This window comes from Hyla sarda, chromosome 8, assembly GCF_029499605.1.
Source record: "Hyla sarda isolate aHylSar1 chromosome 8, aHylSar1.hap1, whole genome shotgun sequence".
NCBI classification, from domain to species: domain Eukaryota; kingdom Metazoa; phylum Chordata; class Amphibia; order Anura; family Hylidae; genus Hyla; species Hyla sarda.
Window position 1 is genome coordinate 141,164,957 of NC_079196.1, and position 18,182 is coordinate 141,183,138.

Here is an 18,182-nt window from a genome sequence, read left to right on the forward strand (position 1 = left end):
GTTTTGCAACATCTGGAGGGCCACAGTTTGAAGATCACTGTGCAGTGGTCTCTAAACTGTAGCTCTCCAGATGATGCAAAACTGCAAATCCCAGCATGCCCAAACAGCTGTCTTGCCATGCAGGGAATAGTAGTTGCGTAACTTTAGCTGTTGCATAACTACATCTCCCTTTGGCGATCAGTACATGCTGGGAGTTGTAGTTTTGCAACAGCTGGAGGCACACTGGTTGGAAAATACTGAGTCAGGTAACAGAACCTAACTGAAGGTTTTCCAACCAGTGTGCCTCCAGCTGTTGCAAAAGTACAACTCCCAGCATACACGGTCTGTCAGTACATGCTGGGAGTTGTAATTTAGAAACAGCTGGAGGTTTGCCCCCCCCATTTCAATGTACAGGGTACATTCACAAGGGCAGGTTTGAGTCTCCTGCTTCAAGTTGGAGCTGCGGCACATTTTTCGCTGCAGCGCAAACTCCTAGCGGGAAACTAACCGTAACCCGCCAGTGCGAATGTACTCTAAAAACACTACACTAACACATAATAAATGGTAAAACACTACATATACTACATATACACCCCCTTACCCACCCCCAATAAAAAAGAAAAATGTATTGTACGGCAGTGTTTCCAAAACAGAGCCTCCAGCTGTTACAAAACAACTCCCAGCATTTCCAGACAGCCACTGACTGTCCAGGCATGCTGGGAGTTTAGCAACAGCTGGAGGCACCCTGTTTGGGAATCACTGGTGTAGAATACCAAATGTCCACCCCTATGCAAGCCCTAATTTAGTCCTTAAATGCGCATGGCGCGCTCTCACTTCAAAGTATTTCAAGGAAACAGGGCCACATATGGGGTATTTCTGTACTCGGGAGAAATTGCACTACAAATTTTGGGGGGCTTTTTCTCCTTTTACCCCTTATGAAAATGAAAAGTTGGGGGCCACACCAGCCTGTTAGTTTAAAATTTTTTTTTTTTTTTTTTTTTACACTAACATGCCGGTGTTGCCCCATACTTTTTTTTATTTTCACAAGTGGTAAAAGGAAAAAAAGACCCCCAAAATTGGTAATGCAATTTCTCCTGAATACGGAAATATCCCATATGTGGGCGTAAAATGCTCTGCGGCGCACAACAAGGCTCAGGACTGAGAGCGCACTTTGTACATTTGAGGCCTAAATTGGTGGTTTGCACAGGGGTGGCTGATTTTACAGCGGTTCTGACATAAACGCAAAAAACTAAATACCCACATGTGACCCCATTTTGGCAACTACACCCCTCATGGAATGTAACAATGGGTATAGTGAGCCTTAACACCCCACAGGTGTTTGATGAATTTTCATAAAAATTGGATGGGAAAATGATCCAAAGATTTGTCAAACGCCAGTGGGGTGTAAATACTCACTGCACCCCTTAATAAATTCTGTGAGGGGTGTAGTTTTCAAAATGGGGTCACGTGTGGGGGGGGGGGGTCCACTGTTCTGGCACCACTGGGGGCTTTGTAAACGCACATGGCCCCTGACTTCCATTCCAAACAAATTCACTCTCCAAAAGCTCAATGGCGCTCCTTCTCTTCTGAGCATTGTAGTTTGCCAGCAGAGCACTTGATGTCCACACATGGGGTATTTCCATACTCAGTAGAAAATTACCCCCAAAATTTGTAACCCCATTTCTTCAATTACCCCTTGTAAAAATGTAAAATTTGGGGAAAAACCAGCATTTTAGTGAGAAAATTATTTTTTTCATTTACACATCCAACTTTAACAAAAAGTCATAAAACACCTGTGAGGTGTTAAGGCTCACCATACCCCTTGTTTCGTTCCTTGAGGGGTGTAGTTTCTAAAATAGTATGCCATGTGTTTTTTTTTTTTTTTTCTGTGTTTGCACCATAAGGGCTTCCTAAATGCGACATGCCTACCAAAAACCGTTTCAGCAAAATTTGCTTTCAAAAAGCCAAATGTGACTCCTTCTCTTCTGAGCATTGTAGTTCGCCTGCAGAGCATGTTACGTCCTAACATGGGGTATTTCCATACTCCGAAGAGATGGGGTTACAAATTTTGAGGGGCATTTTCTCCCATTACCTTTTGTAAAAATGGTAAATTTTGGAGGGGAAAAACAGCACTTTAGTGAAAAAAATGTTTTTTCATTTACACATCCGACTAATGAAAAGTCGTCAAACACCTGTGGGGTGTTAAGGCTCACTGGACCCCTTGTTACGTGCCTTGAGTGGTGTAGTGTCCAAAATGGTATGCCATGTGGGGTTTTTTCTGCTGTTCTGGCACCAAAGAGCTTCCTAAATGTTACATGCCCCCCAAAAACCATTTCATCAAAATAAACTCTCCAAAATCCCATTGTCGCTCCTTCCCTTCTGAGCCCTCTACTGCGCCCGCCGAACACTTAAAGGGGTACTCCGGTGCTTAAACATCTTATCCCCTATCCAAAGGATAGGGGATAAGATGCCTGATCACGGGAGTCCCGCAGCTGGGGACCCCCGGGATCATGCACGCGGCACCCCGTTTGTAATCATACCCGGCGCGTGTTCGCTTCGGGTCTGATTATGGTCGACCGCAGGTCGGGCGGCGTGTGACGTTACGCCTCCGCCCCTGTGTGACATCACGCTCCCCCCCTCAATGCAAGCCTACGGGAGGGGACGTGATAGCTATCACACCCCCTCCCGTAGGGTTGCATCGAGGAGCGGAGAGTGTCATCACATGGAGGCGTGACGTCACACACCGCCGGCCCTGCGTTCGCCGGTAATCAGTCCCGGAGCGAGCACGCTACGGGGACTGATTTCAAACGGGGTGCCGCGTGCATGATCCCGGGGGACCCCAGCGGCGGGACTCCCGCGATCAGGCATCTTATCCCCTATCCTTTGGATAGGTAGGAAGATGTTTAAGCACCAGAGTACCCCTTTAACATCCACATATGAGGTATTTCCTTACTCGAGAGAAATTGGGTTACAGATTTTGGGGGACTTTTTCTCCTATTACCCCTTGCAAAATTAAAAAAACTGGGTCTACAAGAACATGCGAGTGTAAAAAATGAAGATTTTGAATTTTCTCCATCACTTTGCTGCTATTCCTGTGAAACACCTAAAGGGTTAACACACTTACTGAATGTCATTTTGAATACTTTGAGGGGTGCAGTTTTTATAATGGGGTCATTTATTAGGTGTTTCTAATATGAAGGCATTTCAAAACTGAACTGGTCCCTGAAAAATTCAGATTTTGAAAATTTTGTGAAAAATTGCTGCTGAACTTTGAAGCCCTCTGATGCCTTCCAAAAGTAAAAACATGTCAGCTTTATGATGCACATATAAAGTAGACATATTGTGTATGTGAATCAATATACAGGGTGGGCCATTTATATGGATACACCTTAATAAAATGGGAATGGTTGGTGATATTAACTTCCTGTTTGTGGCACATTAGTATATGTGAGGGGGGAAACTTTTCAAGATGGGTGGTGACCATGGCGGCCATTTTGAAGTCGGACATTTTTAATCCAACTTTAGTTTTTTTTTATAGAAAGAGGGTCATGTGACAAATTAAACATTGGGAATTTCACAAGAAAAACAATGATGTGCTTGGTTTTAACGTAACTTTATTCTTTCATGAGTTATTTACAAGTTTCTGACCACTTATAAAATGTGTTCAATCTGCTGCCCATTGTGTTGGATTGTCAATGCAACCCTCTTCTCCCACTCTTCACACACTGATAGCAACACCGCAAGAGAAATGCTAGCACAGGCTTCCAGTATCCATAGTTTCTGGTGCTGCACATCTTATATCTTCACAGCATAGACAATTGCCTTCAGATGACCCCAAAGATAAAAGTCTAAGGGGGTCAGATCGGGAGACCTTGGGGGCCATTCAACTGTCCCACGACGACCAATCCACTTTCCAGGAAACTGTTCATCTAGGAATGCTCGGACCTGACACTCATAATGTGGTGGTGCACCATTTTGCTGGAAAAATTCGGGGACCGTGCCAGCTTCAGTGCATAAAGAGGGAAACACATCATCATGTAGCAATTTTGCATATCCAGTGGCCTTGAGGTTTCCATTGATTAAGAATGGCCTCACTATCTTTGTACCCCATATACCACACCATACCATCTATTTTTGTGTTCCAACAGTCTTGGAGGGATCTATCCAATGTGGGTTAGTGTCAGACCAATAGCGGTGGTTTTGTTGTTTAACTTCACCATTCACATAAAAGTTTGCCTCATCACTGAACAAAATCTTCTGCGTAAACTGAGGATCCTGTTCCAATTTTTGTTTTGCCCATTCTGCAAATTCAGTGCGCCGATCTGGGTCATCCTCGTTGAGATGCTGCAGTAGCTGGAGATTGTAAGGGTGCCATTTGTGAGTAGCTAATATCTGCCGAAGGGATATTCGACTAATGCCACTCTCCAGTGACATGCGGCAAGTGCTACACTGTGGGCTCTTGCTGAATGAAGCTAGGACAGCTTTAGTTTGCTAACTGCTTGCTAACTGTAGCATGGGAGATGGGTGGTCTCGTCTTGCATTGAAATCTGCTGCAATGACCCGGTTACTGCGTTCACCAGACATCAACACAATTTCTATCCGCTCCCCACGTGTTAACCTTGACGACATGTCATTGGCTGTAAACAAAGAAACTTGTAAATAACTCATGAAAGAATAAAGTTGCGTTAAAGCCAAGCACATCATTGTTTTTCTTGTGAAATTCCCAATAAGTTTGATGTGTCACATGACCCTTTTCCTATTGAAAAAACTAAAGTTGGATTAAAAATGGACGACTTTAAAATGGCCACCATGGTAACCACCCATCTTGAAAAGTTTCCCCCCTCACATATACTAATGTGCCACAAACAGGAAGTTAATATCACCAACCATTCCCATTTTATTAAGGTGTATCCATATAAATGGATCACCCTGTATAATTTTATTTGGTATGTCTATTCTCCTTACAAGCAGAGAGCTTCAATGTTTAAAAAAAATAAAATCTAAATATCCAATTTTTTCATAAAATTTTGGAATTTTTCACCAATAAATGATGCAAGTATCGACGGAAATTTGCCACTAACATAAAGTAGAATATTTCAGGAAAAAACCTTCTCGGACACAGAAAAGGTGAAAGCATCCCAGAGTAATGCTTAAAGTGACAGTGGTCAAAAAATGGCCGGGTCCTACACTGAAAATTGGCTGGGTCCTTAAGGGGTTAAATAATAAATGGTGTAAATATAGGATGTAAATGTAGAAGTGATATGTACATATATATTTAATCCAATGTATCTGAGTATAGGGAGTAGAGTTTAGCAACAGTTGAAAAATGAAGATAATGTCAGCAATAATCGAGAAAATGCGGTGGTCATATTGCAACTGCAGAGCATGAAAAATGTATGTACAGAACAGAGGGCTATGATTATGGCATATGCAGAGCATGTAAAATGTATATATGGAACAGAAGGTTATGGTAATGTGATAGGAATAATTTTTCTTTAAAAGGGGTTTTATTGTGCAAACCATGTAGACTATACAGTGTCAGTAAGTACGGCCTGCAAATAATTATCGAACATTTTCGATGGTCTCATTTAGACCATGCGGTACTAATGTGGATAATTTGAATATCCAAAAAAGATTCACGAATAATTAACCCCTTAACGACAATGGACGTACATGTACTTCATGGTGATGTGGTACATGACGTACACCATGACGTACATTTAGGCGCCGCCATGATCGGGAGCATCGGAGCGGTGCTCGCGTCATGCCCGGGTCGCGCAGATGTCCGCCATTAACCCCTCAGATGCCGTGATCAATACAGATCGTGGCATCTGCAGCGGTGTGGTACTTGGCACAGATTATTGGATCGCCCGCAGCGCTTCCGCGGCGATCCGATCATCCAGCATGGCGGCCGGAGGTCCCCTCACCTGGCTCCAGCCGTATCCCAGGGTCTTCTGCTCTGATCTGAGATCGAGCAGACCAGAGCAGAAGATCACTGATCATACTGAGTAGTTCTATGTCCTATACATAGCACTGAACAGTATTAGCCATCAACTGATTGCAATGAATAGTCCCCTATGGGGACATAAAAAGTGTTTAAAAAAAAAAAAAAAAAAAAGGATAAAAAAATAAAAAATAAAGTAAAAAATATGTGAAAAATCCCCTCCCCCAATAAAAAGTAAAACGTCAGTTTTTACCATTTTACCCCCAAAAAAGCGTAATAAAAATTAATACACATTTGGTATCGCCGCGTGCGTAAAAGTCTGAACTATTGTGCAAGGTGTGAGGGAGCGATTTCATCGGGATATGGGTAACCTCTAGTTCACTACTAGTATGTATTATTGATGCTGCAGTGGGGAGAGACGGATGGTTTGTTTGTAAGGTGGGTGGAGGGGGGGTTTACTGTTGGTGTACTGTTTTTGTTTTAAAAATGTTTAAACTCTCTTAATAAAAATATCTGATTTAAAAAAAAAATAGGCTGAACTATTAAAATATATTGTTAATTATCCTGTACGGTGAACAGCGTAAGCGTAAAAAAATGTCCAAAATTGCTGCTTTTTTTGTCACATTTTATTCCCAAAAAAATGTATAAAAAATTTATAAAGTTAAACCTAAACAAAACTGGTACTGATAAGAACTACAGATCATGGTGCAAAAAATGAGCCCTCATACTGCCCCATATACGGAAAAATGAGAAAGTTATAGGTGGTCCAAATAGGGCAATTTCAAACATACTAATTTTGTCAAAATGGTTCCCAAAATTTGAAACCCCATGTCTTCTGAGTATGGAAATATCCCATGTGTGGATATCAAGTGCTCTGCTGGCGTACTACAATGCTCCGAAGAGAAGGAGCGCCATTGAGCTTTTGGGGAAAAAAATTGTTTGGAATGGAAGTCAGGGGCCATGTGCGTTTACAAAGCCCCCCGTGGTGCCAGAACAGTGGACCCCCCCCCCCACATGTGACCCTATTTTGGACATTACACCCCTTACAGAATTGAATAAGGGGTGCAGTGAGTATTTACACCCCACTGGCATTTGACAGATCTTTGGAACAGTTTGCTGTGCAAATGCAAAATTTAATTTTTCATTTTCACGGACCACTGTTTCAAAAATCTGTCAGACACCTGTGGGGCGTAAATGCTCACTGTACCCCTTATTACATTACGGGAGGGGTGTAGTTTCCAAAATGGGATCACATGTGTGTATTTATTTTTTTGCCTTTATGTCAGAATCGCTGTAAAATTGGCCACCCCTGTGCAAATCACCAATTTAGGCCTCAAATGTACATGGTGCGCTCTCACTCCTGAGCCTTGTTGTGCGCCCGCAGAACATTTTACGCCCACATATGGGGTATTTCTGTACTCAGGAGAAATTGCGTTACAAATTTTGGGGGTCTTTTTTTCCTTTTAACGCTTGTGAAAATAAAAAGTATGGGGCAACACCAGCATGTTAGTGTAAAATTTTAAATTTTTTTTACACTAACAAGCTGGTGTAGCCCCCAACTTTTCCTTTTCATAAGGGGTAAAAGGAGAAAAAGCCCCCGAAAATTTGTAGTGCAATTTCTCCTGAGTACGGAAATACCCCATATGCGGCCCTAAACTGTTTCCTTGAAATACGACAGGGCTCCGAAGTGAGACAGCTCCATGCGCATTTGAGGACTAAATTAGGGATTGCATAGGGGTGGACATAGGGGTATTCTACACCAGTGATTCCCAAACAGGGTGCCTTCAGCTGTTGCTAAATTCCCAGCATGCCTGGACAGTCAGTGGCTGTCCAGAAATGCTGGGAGTTGTTGTTTTGCAACAGCTCGAGGCTCAGTTTTGGAAACACTGCCATACAATACGTTCTTCATTTTTATTGGCGGGGGACAGTGTAAGGGGGTGTATATGTAGTGTTTTACTCTTTATTATGTGTTGGTGTAGTGTTTTTAGGGTACATTCGCACTGGCGTGTTACGGTGAGTTTCCCGCTAGGAGTTTGCGCTTCGGTGAAAAGTTTGCCGCAGCCCAAACTTGAAGCAGGAAACTTACTGTAAACCTGCCAGTGTGAATGCTACGTTCACATAGGGGGGCAAACCTCCATCAGTTTCAAAACTACAACTCCCAGCATGTACTGACAGACAGACCGTGCATGCTGGGAGTTGTACTTTTGCAACAGCTGGAGACACACTGGTTGGAAAACCTTCAGTTAGGTTCTGTTACCTAACTCAGTATTTTCCAACCAGTATGCCTCCAGCTGTTGCAAAACTACAACTCCCAGCATGTACTGATCGCCGAAGGGCATGCTAGAAGATGTAGTTATGCAATAGCTGGAGGTATGCAACTACAACTCCCAGCATGCTGAGACAGCTGTTTGGGTATGCTGGGATTTGCAGTTTTGCAACATCTGGAGGGCTACAGTTTTAGAGAACACTGTAAAGTGATCTCCAAACTGTGGTCCTCCAGCTGTTGTAAAACTACAAATCCCAGCATGCCCAGACAGCAAACAGTTATTTTGGCATGCTAGGAGTTGTAGTTTGCAAGATCTGGACGGCTACAGTTTAGGGACCACGATATAGTGGTCTCAAACTGTAGCCCTCCAGCTGTTGAAAAACTACATATTGCAGCATGCCCAAACAGCTGTCTGGGCATGCTGGGAGTTGTAGTTTTGCAACATCTGGAGGGCTACAGTTAGAGACCACTGTATGATGGTCTCAAACTGTACCCTCCAGATGTTGCTAGGCAACTCACCGGCTTCCGTCGGATCCAGGCGCACGACATCGCCGCCCGCCGATCTCCATCACCCGCAGCCTCCGTCGCCCGCCTGGATGGGTAAGTGGATCTTCGGCGCCGGTCCCCGTCGTTTCCCTGTCCTGGCCCACCTATTGTGGGTGGGCAGGACGGAGGAAAACGAAAGTTAACCCCCCCGATCTGCTATTGGTGGTCGCGTCCAGACCACCAATAGCAGGGATAGGAGGGGTGACACCCCTGCCACCTCACTCCTATCGGTTCAGGGGGATCCTGGGTGTCTTAGACAACCGCGATCCCCCTTATATTATGGGTCACCATAGACCCGTAATGATTTCACTTGCGATTTGCCGCGTTCGCCGACATGAGGTGGGGTCTGATGACCCCCCCCCCCTGAGCGTTTGCACGGGATGCCGGCTGAACGATTTCAGTAGGCATCCCGGTCTGATCCCCGCTCGGCGCGCGGCAGGGGCCGGAATTCTCCATGACGTACGCGTACGTCATGGGTCCTTAAGTACCAGGGTGTCATGACGTACGCGTACGTCAAGGGTCCTTAAGTGGTTAAAGAAAGGCCCCTCAAAACCACTTCAAACTTATCTGGACACTGAAAAATTCTGATTTTGAATTTCTTGTTGAAAGTTTGGAAAATTGCTGCTATACTTTAAAGCCCTCTAATGTCTTCCAAAAGTAAAGACGTGTCAACTTTATAATGCCAGCATAAAGTAGACATATTGTATATGTGAATCAATATATACATTTTTTTTTTTTTTTTGGTATGTTCATTTTTCCTCTTCCAGCTGAGACTCGGGCTGCTTTCACACTACAGAATTTACGACCGTAATTCAGTTGGAAATTCCAAGGTTAACATACAGGTGAAGGGGTTTTACAGGTGTTAAAGGAGTACTCCGGTGCACACTTTTTTTCATGTTATCCCGTCCGGGCTGCAAAATAAAAGAAAACGCACTTTATCTTACCTGCCAACGAGCCCCCGGAGCTCCGGTACAGGTGTTCGGTCCCCGGGCTGTATTCTTCTTACTTACGGTTAGCCCGGCACGTCACACGGAGCTTCAGCCTATCACTGGCCGCAGCGATGTCCCGCCTCGGCCAGTGATAGACTGAAGCTCCGTGTGACGTGCCGGGCTAACCGGAAGTAAGAAGAATACAGCCCGGGGACCGAACACCTGTACCGGAGCTCCGGGGGCTCGTTGGCAGTTAAGATGAAGTGCGTATTCTTTTATTTTGCAGTCCGGACGGGATAACATGAAAAAAGTGTGCACCGGAGTACTCCTTTAAGCCATCCACACTGTGAAATTTTCTGGTCTGACTTTCCGACAGAAAATTCTAGTTAGATAGTTGCACCAGAACATTGAACCTGCTCAATGGCGGAAACCGATCCACGGACATTGCCTGTTACATAGTTAGTACGGTCGAAAAAAGACATATGTCCATCAAGTTCAACCAGGGAATTGAAGGGTAGGGGTGTGGCGCGATATTGGGGAAGGGATAGGATTTTATATTTCTTCATAAGCATTAATGTTATTTTGTTCCAGGAATTTATCTAATCCTGTTTTAAAGCTGTTAATTTTTCCTGCTGTGACCAGTTCCTGAGGTAGACTGTTCCATAAGTTCACAGTTCTCATGGTAAAGAAGGCGTGTCGCCCCTTGAGACTAAACTTTTTCTTTTCCAGACGGAGGCTGTGCCCCCTAGTCCTTTGGGGGGGTTTAACCTGGAACAGTTTTTCTCCATATTTTTTGTATGGGCCATTAATATACTCATATACGTTTATCATATCCCCCCTTAAACGTCTCTTCTCAAGACTAAACAATTGTAACTCCTTTAATCGCTCCTCATAGCTAAGATGTTCCATGCCCCATATTAGTTTAGTCACTCGTCTCTACACCCTTTCCAGCTCCACAGTGTCCCTTTTATGGACAGGTGACCAAAACTGAACAGCATATTCCAGGTGAGGCTGTACCAATGCTTTATAAAGGGGGAGTATTATGTCCCTGTCCCTCGAGTCCATGCCTCTTTTTATACATGACAATATCCTGCTGGCTTTGGAAGCAGCAGCTTGACATTGCATGCTATTCTGTAGTCTGTGATCTACAAGTACACCCAGATCCTTCTCTACCAGTGACTCTGCCAGTTTAATTCCCCCTAAGACATACGACGCATGCAGGTTATTAGTACCCAGATGCATAACTTTACATTTATCCACATTGAACCTCATTTGCCAAGTGGATGCCCAGACACTTAGTCTATCCAAGTCATCTTGTAACCTATACACATCCTCTATAGACTGTACCGTGCTACAAAGCTTGGTGTCATCTGCAAAGATAGAAACAGAGCTGTTCATGCCATCCTCTATATCATTGCTAAATAAATTAAATATGTTATTTCTTCCCTGTCCTAGCGCCTACAGCGTCAGACTTTAGTGTCAGGACCTTTGTGTCTGAGCTAAAAACTATAAGCATTCACCCCAGTACCTGCACACCTGGAGGCTGCACATAATGTCTGTCATGTTGCCAGGGCAGTTCTGTGCGATCTGGGTGCAGACTTGAATAACTCTATGTGGGCGTGGGGAGGAGGTGACTTTTTTTCTTTTTGTTGTTTTATTTTTACATGAGACCTACTGAGCTAGAGAGGTGAGGGGCGGCTATGGGGAAGACCGCCTGTCTACCTACCTAAGGGGGGGGGGGGAGGAGGAGAGAAGGGAGGGGGCTGCTACTATTACTACTACCTAAAGGGGACTGCTGTTGTTACTACCTTTTTATGATGGCTTCTGCTATCACTACTACCTAAAGGCGACTGCTTCTGTTACTATGTAAAGGGGGTTGCTGCTATTACTACTACATAAAGAGGACTGCTTCTGTCACTACTTAAAAGGGGTACTGCTATTACTACTACATAAAGGGAACTACTGCTGTTACTACCTAAAGGAGACTTCTGTTATTACTACTATATAAAGGGGACCTGTCAACCTACTGGAGAAAACTAACTACTTAATGAGGGGAGGGGGGAAACTACCTACTCTGCCCCAACCACCATATCTACCCACTCTACAAATTAACCCCTTAAGGGCACAGGGCTTTTTCATTTCTGCACCTTCTAAAAATCATGACTCTTAAAAATTTTCCACCTACAGACCCATATGAGGGCTTGTTTTTTGCGCCACTAATTTTACTTTGTAATGACATCAATCATTTTACCACAAAATCTATGGCGAAACCAAAAAAAAATGTTGTGGGGCAAAATTGAAGAACAAAAACGACAATTTTATAACACTTGGGGGCTTCAGATTCTACGCAGAGCACTTTTCGATAAAAATAACACACCTTTATTTTGTAGGTCCATACGATTAAAATGATACCCAACTTATATAGGTTTGATTTTGTTTTACTTCTTTTAAAAAAAATAACTGTGCTCTCTCCAGTCTGAGAGTACTCCTCTGTGCTCTCTCATGTCCTATCAGACAGGAGAGAGCACAGGGGAGCGCTAGCCCACCCTAACTTACTGGACTTTGTCCATGCCTATGCTTCAGATTGGACAAAGCCATGATTTCTATAAAAAGGAATTAACATTTTCTTATGAATTATATTAGAAAGGTTAAGGAGAACTCCAGAACATAAAAATTGTCCCCCATAGTGCCAGCAGTAAAAAAATAAAGATATACATACCTTCCTCCGCTCCCCCGGGGCCTCCGGTAACCGGCTCCGGTCTCCGCCGCGATCCACTTCCTGGTTGCCGGTGGTCGGATGAATCCTACTGCGCTCAGCCAATCACCAGCCGAAGCTAAGTCAGACTCAGCCGGCGATAGGCTGAGCGTCAGTGTGAAAAAGCTTCAGGATACAAAATTCTTCACTACTCCGGCACCTGCTGCCGGGGCCAAAAACGTCACACTGCCGCTCAGCCTATCGCCGGCCGAGTCGGGACTTCACTGCAGCCGGTGATTGGCTGAGCGCAGTAAGACTCATCCGACCACCAGCAACCAGGAAGTGGATCGCTGCGGAGACCAGAGCCGGTTACCGGAGGCCCCGGGGGAGCGGAGGAAGGTATGTACATCTTTATTTTTTTACTGCCGGCAGTATGGGCCACAATTTTTATATTCCGGAGTTCTCCTTTAATGTTTTGCTAAGATGTACAATAAATAAATGTTTTTGAATCTGACACAGAGCCAGTACAGTACATAAAATATAGCAAAATGTTATGGCGTGTTAACGGTAAAAAAAATGGTGGAAGAGATATAATAAAAGAAATATACTAAAATAACTTGTAAATCTGCCACCTTATAAATAAAATGTGTAAAATGCCCTGTGTGATTCACTCAAGGCACTAGTAACAGTGGTGCACTCGGGATTGTTAGTTCATAGTCTTGGCATTACACTGCTAGTAGTATAACAGAACAGAAGGTGACAGTTTGTACATCCATGGGTTAGTATGATAGGAGAAAAACTTGCTCGCAGGTTGGCACGGTTTTGCACCCGGCCTGCTGGCAGATGTTACCTGAGGTCCTAGCTTGATGCGCAACTGGTAGTTGCAAGAAGGTTTACCGTCCTGGTGTGGAGGCTTTCAGCTATTGCAGGACTTGCCTGTCTGCTGGGTGGCATGGCTGCCAGCTGGTCCTGAACTTGAATGCCCGCTGGATGGCACGGAAAGGCGTCCTGTTTGATGGTAGTAACTCCAGGTAACAGAAAGTGTGTGCACTCAAGGCAGCGGCGTCCTCGTGTGGCCGTTGCTGTTTGGGCGTGTATCACACTATGCGGTGGTACCCTGGACAAGGGGCTGCAGCACTTGCAAGGATGATTGCATAGGGTAATGTCAGTAATTCAGGTGGCAGACAGTAACAAGTTCTTTATGAAAGGCCAGACATGTTTCGGGCCACCTCACGATCGCCCTGATTCGTTGGCCGGTTTACCGGCCGACCAATCAGGGCGCCTGCTGGGGGTGTCACTCCCGCAACCCGATCCGCCCCTCTTCCGGAGGACGTGATTTGGTGCGGGACATGGACCCCGGGAGCTGGAGACCCCGATCCCTGGCGTCAATGTTGGGATCGGGGCCCCAGGAGCGGCAGCGGCGAGAGACTGACCTTTGTCCCGGAGCAGCAGCAGGAGGTGAGTGACAGCCTCCTGCTGTTGCTTAGCAACAGCTCCCAGCATGCAAAAAGGGCATGCTGGGAGCTGTAGTTATGCAACAGCAGGAGGCAGACAACCACAACTCCCAGCATTCCCTTATGGGCATGCTGGGACTTATGGTTTTGTAACAGCTGGAGGCACATTTTTTCTATGGAAAAGTGTACCTTCAGCTGTTGTATAACTACAACTCCCAACTTGCACAGACAGCTAAAGTGCATGCTGGGAGTTGTAGTGGTGCATCTGCTGGTTGCATAACTACAACTCCCAGCATGCCCGTTGGCTGTCGGTGACTGCCGAGAGTTGTAGTTTTGCAACAGCTGAAGGCACAATGGTTGTGAAACACTGAGTTAGGTCACAAACTCAGTGATACATAACCAGTGTGCCTACAGTACAGTACAGTACAGTACAGTCTGTCAGCGCATGCTGGGAGTTGTAGTTTTGCAACAGCTGGATGTCCCCCCCCCCCCCCCCTCCCCCCCCAATGTGAACGTACAGGGTACACTCACATGGGCGGAGGTTTACAGTAAGTATCCGGCTGCAAGTTTGAGCTGCGGCAAATTTTCTGCCGCAGCTCAAACTGCCAGCGAGAAACTACTGTGAACCCCCGCCCGTGTGACTGTACCCAAAAAACACTACACTAACAAAAAATAAAATAAAAAGTTAAAAACACTACATATACACATACCCCTACACAGCCCCCCTCCCCAATAAAAATGAAAAACGTCTGGTACGCCACTGTTTCCAAAACGGAGCCTCCAGCTGTTGCAAAACAACAACTCCCAGTATTGTCGGACAGCCGTTGACTGTCCAGGCATGCTGGGAGGTTTATAACAGCTGGAGGCACCCTGTTTGGGAATCACTGGCGTAGAATTCCCCTATGCAAGTCCCTAATTTAGGCCTCAAATGCACATGGCGCTCTCAATTTGGAGCCCTGTCGTATTTCAAGGAAACAGTTTAGGGCCACATATGGGTTATCGCCGTACTCGGGAGAAATTGTTACAAATTTTGGGGGGCATTTTCTTCTTTTACCCTTTTTAAAAATGTAACATTTTTGGGAAAACAAGCATTTTAGGTTAAAAAAAAATATTTTTTTTTTACGTATGCAAAAGTCGTGAAACACCTGTGGGGTATAAAGGTTCACTTAACCCCTTGTTACGTTCCCCAAGGGGTCTAGTTTCCAAAATGGTATGCCATGTGGGTTTTTTTTTTTGCTGTCCTGGCACCATAGGGGCTTCCTAAATGCGGCATGTCCCCAGAGCAAAATTTGCTTCCAAAAAGCCAAATGTGACTACTCCTCTTCTGAGACCTGTAGTGCGTCAGCAGAGCACTTTTCACCTCCATATGGGGTCTTTTCTGAATCGGGAGAAATTGGCCTGCAAATTTTGAGGGGTATTTTCTGCTACTACCCTTTTTAAAAATGTAAAATTTTTGGGAAAACAAGCATTTTAGGTAAACATTTTATATTTATTTTTTTTATTTTACATTTTGCAAAAGTCATGAAACATCTGTGGGGTATTAAGGCTCACTTTATCACATGTTACATTCCTTGAGGGGTCTAGTTTCCAAAATGGGTATGCCTTGTGTTTTTTTTTTTTTTGCGGTTCTGGCACCATAGGGGCTTCCTAAATGCAACATGCCCCCCAAAAACCATTTCAGAAAAACGTACTCTCCAAAATCCCCTTGTCGCTCCTTCCCTTCTGAGCCCTCTACTGCGCCCGCCGAACACTTTACATAGGCATATGAGGTATGTGCTTACTCTAGAGAAATTGGGCTACAAATAAAAGTAAAAATTTTCTCCTTTTACCCCTTGCAAAAATTCAAAAATTGGGTCTACAAGAACATGCGAGTGTAAAAAATGAAGATTGTGAATTTTCTCCTTCACTTTGCTGCTATTCCTGTGAAACAACTAAAGGGTTAAAACACTTACTGACATGTCATTTTGAATACTTTGGGGGTGTAGTTTTTATAATGGGGTCATTTATGGGGTATTTCTAATATGAAGACCCTTCAAATCCACTTCAAAACTGAACTGGTCCCTGAAAAATATTGAGTTTGAAAATTTTGTGAAAAATTGGAAAATTGCTGCTGAACTTTGAAGCCCTCTGGTGTCTTCCAAAAGTAAAAACTTGTCAATTTTATGATGCAAACATAAAGTAGACATATTGTATATGTGAATCAAGAAAAAAATGTATTCGTAATGTCCATTTTCCTTACAAGCAGAAAGCTTCAAAGTTAGAAAAATGCAAATTTTTCACATTTTTCATCAAATTTACAGATTTTTCACCAAGAAAGGATGCAAGTTACCACAAAAATTTACCACTATGTTAAAGTAGAATATGTCACGAAAAAACTATCTCTGAATCAGAATGATAAGTAAAAGCATTCCAGAGTTATTAATGTTTAAAGTGACAGTGGTCAGATGTGCAAAAAACGCTCCTGTCCTTAAGGCCAAAATGGGCTTGGTCCTGAAGGGGTTAAAGGACAAGAGGGCACTCCCTTTAAGTGGAGAAAACTTTAATATTCAGAGGCTACAAGCTTCCTTTACCATGTGAACGGTTAATTTGTGGAACAGTCTACCTCAGGAACTGGTCACAGAAAAAAACAGATGAGCTCTTCAAAACAGGTTTAGACAAATTCTTAGAAGAAAATTTATACATGAAGCAATAACAGTGTGGCAAAATAGAAACGCATCCCCTTCCCTTCTTTTTATCTCCCACCTCCTTAAACTTGATGTTGATGGGAAGTTGGTTGTCAACCCGGCATTGAGATGTCAGAAGATATTGTTTTAATGGAAGGGTAGTACACACTTCCAGCAGATGTGGATAGTAAATTCACAGTATGCCACTTTAAGCAAAATATTTATCCTAAAATAAGAAGGATATAATATAAGGTCAAGCAAGATGAATCAGATGGTATTTTTCTGCTGACTATCTTACATGTTTCTGTGTGACATAGGGACAGGGCAATAATGCAGCAATCCTCACCAGGTCAGAGTGAAGTCTCTGGGAAGGTTTATTCTGCTCTTCTCCTGCATTCCAAGCTAGGGCTGCAACTAGTGTACCAAAGTGCAGCTGTGCAGGGACAGGTGTGTGTGTGTGTGTGTGTGTGGGGGGGGGGGGGGGGGGGGTTGCATGACACATTGTGTCTTCCTGTAATCTAACTTGTGGAAAAGATCTTTAAATAATATCATCTTTCTTTTTTTTGTTTTGTTAGAACTGGGATGACTATGGCCACCATGCATTCATGCAGAATCACATACCATATCTTTTGGAGATGCTTTTGGAGCCTGATCAGCTCACTAAATCTTCTCACTCAAGTCATTGTAGTCTTTTATCCCTTGAAGCTGCTCAAGCTCTTGGCTTCCTTCTTGAAGGAACAGTAGACAAAAATAGAACTGTCCATTCTTTTATTGATTTAGCCCTTTGGCAGCCATTGCAAAATGTTAGTGGTTATTCAAAGACAAGTGAAACGTTCTCCCTTAAAAAGTTGCAAGCCTGGATAAAGGAATGCTTTGTGGTTAATCCATTTGGAATGTCTACATGTATCAAGTCTGGAAGAAAACTGGCTTGGGCACAACAGAGTAAGATAATATTATTACTTTTTATGTCATTTGTAATTTGCTCCGCAATCTTTGTAAAACCTTTATTCACTTAAATAGAGAGAGAATGAAGGGGATGTAAGTTATTAGGAAAATGTAAACTGTTGGGTTTATTGAAGATAAAAAAAAAAAAAAAAAACTGAAAAAAAATAATCAACTGATGCCAGAAAGCTTTACAGATTTGTAAACTACCTCTCTAGTTAACCTCTTTAAAAAAAATAAAAAAAAAGAAATAAAAAAAAAAAAAAGCACCAGGTGAAGGTCAAGGACCGACTCACCTGGGCATGTTGTGAAAGATCCAGCACAACTCAAAGCGAAGCTTGTTATTAAAAACCAGACTGCTGTTCCTCCTTCTTATGCTACAAGGCATCAGACTACAGCAAATACCCCTTGTTCTTGATGATTCCAGCATGATTCGCTGCCAGTAAAAATGTCAACCCGACCCATGCATGAAACTTTTATTGGTATAAAGTCTTACAATGTGTTACAAAGCTAGACCGGCTTCGTCCTCAGTTCACCTGAAGAAGAAGCTGGTCCGGCTTTGAAACGCGTTGTACGTTTTTATACCAATAAAAGTTTTAATGCACAGGTTGAGTTGACCATTTTACTGGCAGCGCTTTGGGATCTTCAAGAAGGAGTATTTGATGTAGTCTTAATGACTCACCACTGATAGATCAGTCATGGCTCCATTAGGGGTGTATGAAAAGGATGAATGAACAAAGTCTGTCCTATACCTGGCACCTTCC

The 18,182-nt window shown here is 43.6% G+C and overlaps 1 protein-coding gene across 4 annotated transcripts in view; it reads left to right on the forward strand.

Annotated features, from left to right (window-relative positions):
• Positions 1-18,182, forward strand: part of TBCCD1 (TBCC domain containing 1) — a 163,889-nt gene that overhangs the window by 30,414 nt on the left and 115,293 nt on the right. For all 4 annotated transcript variants that reach the window (XM_056536185.1, XM_056536186.1, XM_056536184.1 and 1 more), the window contains one exon: positions 17,052-17,418. In XM_056536185.1, the coding sequence (XP_056392160.1) occupies positions 17,052-17,418 (367 nt within the window). The remainder of the gene's footprint in view (positions 1-17,051; positions 17,419-18,182) is intronic.